The sequence below is a fragment of the Sphaeroforma arctica genome, assembly GCF_001186125.1.
Source record: "Sphaeroforma arctica JP610 unplaced genomic scaffold supercont1.882, whole genome shotgun sequence".
In the NCBI taxonomy this organism is placed as follows: Eukaryota; class Ichthyosporea; order Ichthyophonida; genus Sphaeroforma; species Sphaeroforma arctica.
In genome coordinates, this window is record NW_014039676.1 from 30,001 (window position 1) to 34,005 (window position 4,005).

Sequence of the window (4,005 nt, forward strand, 5' to 3'; positions counted from 1 at the left end):
TTATATATATATATATATATATATATATATACAAATAATATTTATATATATATATATGTATGTATGTATGTCAACATGTATATATATATATGCTTTTCGTCTATTTTTCCAGTTTTCCTGGTAGCGAATATGTGAATCATATTTCTAATGCGTTCTAAATATCTATGTATGTTTTTAAGATGGCAGACCACTTGAGCAATATACCTGGAAGGGGGAGCCTTCAATTTTGGTAAGTCAACCACCTACTGTTATCGATTGCAATGGAAACTAAGCTGTTACACAATTTCATTTGCACATGAAATGATACCTGTAAATATTATGCGTTTTATGTTATATGACGGTTTGTCTCAAGAAATTTGGATCTTTTCGATCATGTGTTGATTGTATATACGTTCAAATGCTGGGATCAATAGTTTATGCACTGGTATAATTGTAATATTCCGGGGAGTGTGTCTTTTATGCGGCACCGTGATATACTTGAGAGTCGCTTCTTGTATACTGCCAACAACAATACACTAGTATTTGCCAACTACAATACGCTAGTATTGCACTTTTGAGGGCAATCAGAATATGCCTTATCAGTTGTTTATAGTACGTAGGTAAGACATCCTTATCTCACGGGATATCCGGGTCTAAACGTATGATCTGGATACCTGGAAAGTGTGCAAAAATCCCTTTCAGGGGGATTCAGTTATCCAACCACAAATGTTCTTCCTGCCATGCGATTCTGAACACACTTGACTCACACAAACACGCATTCACACGCGCACACACGCGCACACACACACACACACACAATGCCCCCTTCCCCACACCACACAATCAAACCCACGTACACGCGCACATATACACCCAGATAACCACTTTCTCTCACTCGCTCACTCGAACTCACATTCTACCTCACACCCGTACACTCGTTTTTCAATGTACAGCTCTTGGGCGCCACCAGCTTCCTAGGGAAGTATCTGGCGGAAACGTTTGCGGAGAAGGGCTACAAGACCCACCTGGCAGACCGGATCCCATTCACAGAGAGCACAGCCGGGCACATACAGCGAGCTCGAGCGAAAGATCTGATGGACAAGCTGGGGAAGTCGGTGACAGTGGGCGACACATGTGGCATAAGTAAGGGCTTCGGGGGTTCTGTGTGTGTTCTATTTTTAGACACATACACATGTACCTAGAAGCAACAGCGTGGCAGGGGTTTTTGGATGTGTGTACAGTTGTGTTTGGCATCGGTCGTTTTGCGTAGCTATCGATAAAGAAGCACGCGCAAAAGCTGTGGCGGATGTATCGCAAATCTGTTAAACAACTCCTGCGGCATGTTCAAGGTGCACACGATGTGTATGTGGGTGTCGTTGTAGAATTATAACACGCACGTGGGACGTATCGCTCACGGAGGCAGACCTCGACCGAGAGAATAGTTATTAGAAACACTTGCGTACATATGTGAGAGCTAAACGGAATGGCTGCGTGTCTGTATCACAAGTTCTTTGCCTTTTCTTTCGTCTATTTGACGAAGCAATATCATTGTGTTTGGTATCTTTGAGACGGATTCTCTCGCGATGCTCTACTTCATCGTGCATACGAAAGCATACATCTATACGAATTGCACCAAGTTTTTGTATGTTCACAAGACGGCATATCTATTTGGTACGCACAGGCTATACGCAGCTTCTCGGGTGCTATGCCGCCACATACAGAATCACGGGCATGGTGAATGTGCAGTCAAACCTGGCCTACTTCCCGATACTCTTTCTAACTACATGACTTTCAAAAATTTGGTATATTTTGTATTCGTTTGCGTTTCGTCTCTCTGAATAAAAACTGAATACCAACCTATTGCACACACGCAGCCGACAAAGAATTCTTGCGATCAATTCTTTCCAAAAAGGGGCTGACCCACGTTGTGCTAGTGGCCACAAACGAACGAAGTGAGTGAGGTTGTCGATCTATACTCGCTTCTGGGTAATTGTTTTTCTATCACAATACAGAACATTGCGCACGCATCGTGAGAGGTGTCAGAAGCTCCAGCTGATCTCGGATGAGGTGATGTGGGGTGTAACCTCTAAGCGATACTGTTCGTACCTGCGTTTTTATACATTGCGCTTATTCTATAAATCCTATTTCCGATTGATCGGTTTCGTCGTGTCGTCCTGAAGACGAGTTTAGCACAGTGACGAATATCAATCGGCAGGTCAGCTGCATCCAATTTGTGCTGGACCAGATGATGGAAAGGCCGACGCTGCGGTTGGTAATCGTGTCGTCTATGGCGATGGGCATGAGTGTGGAGAGGGATGCTGCTTCAAGGTACATAAATATATATATATATGTATTGTATTGTATTGTATTGTATTGTATTGTATTGTATTGTATTGTATTGTATTATATTGTGTGATTGTATTGTATTATATTGTGTGTAAGTGAATATTCGGAGTTTCTTTTTGTGAAGTCAAATGTACGTATTTGTATATTACTTTATCAACAACTTCGTAGTTGCCTGTAGAAACCTGCAAACTGAACATGAATTATATCACCCATTCTGTTTCCTATAGTTGATTGATGAGATGTACAGTGGTGTCACGCTGTTCTATCTAGGAAGTACAACTCTCAAATCCAACTAATTTATACAACCTGAATTAAATTGCGCATTAATACCCGCTATCAACAATTCGTTGTCAATATCACACTCACGCTGACTGATACCTTCATATTCACTGTTTGTTCCTACAGTGGATTGATTGAGATGTATAGTGGTCTGGCATTTGCCTACCACGAGGAGTACGGTATCAAAATCTCACTTGTCCATACAACGGCCGAGTTATTTGGCGCATGGGAACACCCCCAAATGCCTGTCAGTCAGTGGACTAAGGCGCTCGAACTACAGAGCGATACGCTATCTGAAGTGACAGGTATGTATGACACGAAGATGTTGTAAACATTTTTGAGGTCGTGACATTTTCCACGCAAATCGTGCAATGGAGTTTAGTTGCCAGCTTGATTTGCCGCACATTCACACGTCCGTGTATGTGATACACGTTTCAGGTGCTGTATAATTATGGCCATGCATCTGATATACGCTGCAAGTATATATATGATTATGTTTGTCAGCGTATTTTTAATAGAAATCAAATATAGGCACACAGGGCCCATATATATATATATATATATGTGTGTATATATATAATATTATACATATATATATATATCTATTTCTATATTTCTATATCTATCTACTTATCCCATCCGTAATCCACAGGGCACGGGCTGATGTATGTCGGCGATGCCGCGAATGCGATCCACTCGTGTATGATCCACTCGCGCGATTGGGACGTGTGGGAGGTTCGTGCCGGGGCGCATTCATACACCGATGTATGGGAAACCCTAGCCAAGTACTATCAAGGCAACCCCGAAAGTCGGGAGAAACTCCCGGCGGACCTGGCCCGAGAGAAACGGGACCGGGTCAAATTTGGGGCCGTCAAGGACAGGGAGCGGGACTCGCTGGGCACGAAGTTGCACCTGCTGCCGCATACTTATGTCACCAATGCGCATTCGAGCATGCTGAGTGGTGCTTCCCCACCGAGGTGTGTTTGTGTCGGTATATACATATGTAGTGGTGGATTATTTTGTATCTTTAACCATACAGACTTGTTGTTAAATGGATGTCTGCATTGACTTCTGTGGTGAATTTCATGCGCACATAAAATTTGCATTAGTTTACTGTAGGTGTTTCATAATACGCATTGAACATGTGCGATTGAATATGCGGGAATGTATGTTTAGATTATAGTCCTTATTCTAACCAAAATTACAATACAATATGAATGACCACGCCCTTAACACAACAGCCAGTCGTAACTATTCGACCAATAACATCTCCATACCCGAATTCTATACACGCACGTGTACAAATAAACAACAATCGCACTGGTATTTTGTTCAATGTAGTTTGTACCTACCCTTTCTAGGATGGCACATACGCATTTACACCCAAGCCTACTCAAATCG

General features: G+C 42.3%; 1 protein-coding gene across 1 annotated transcript; it reads left to right on the forward strand.

The window, feature by feature from the left end:
• Positions 1-797: 797 nt before the first annotated feature.
• On the forward strand, positions 798-3,581 carry SARC_09077 (hypothetical protein; the record flags this gene model as incomplete). Its single annotated transcript, XM_014296930.1, has 5 exons — positions 798-832; positions 950-1,137; positions 2,160-2,307; positions 2,731-2,909; positions 3,257-3,581. Coding segments are annotated over 5 exons (875 nt in total), but the record flags the coding sequence as incomplete, so codon positions are not given.
• Positions 3,582-4,005: the final 424 nt, after the last annotated feature.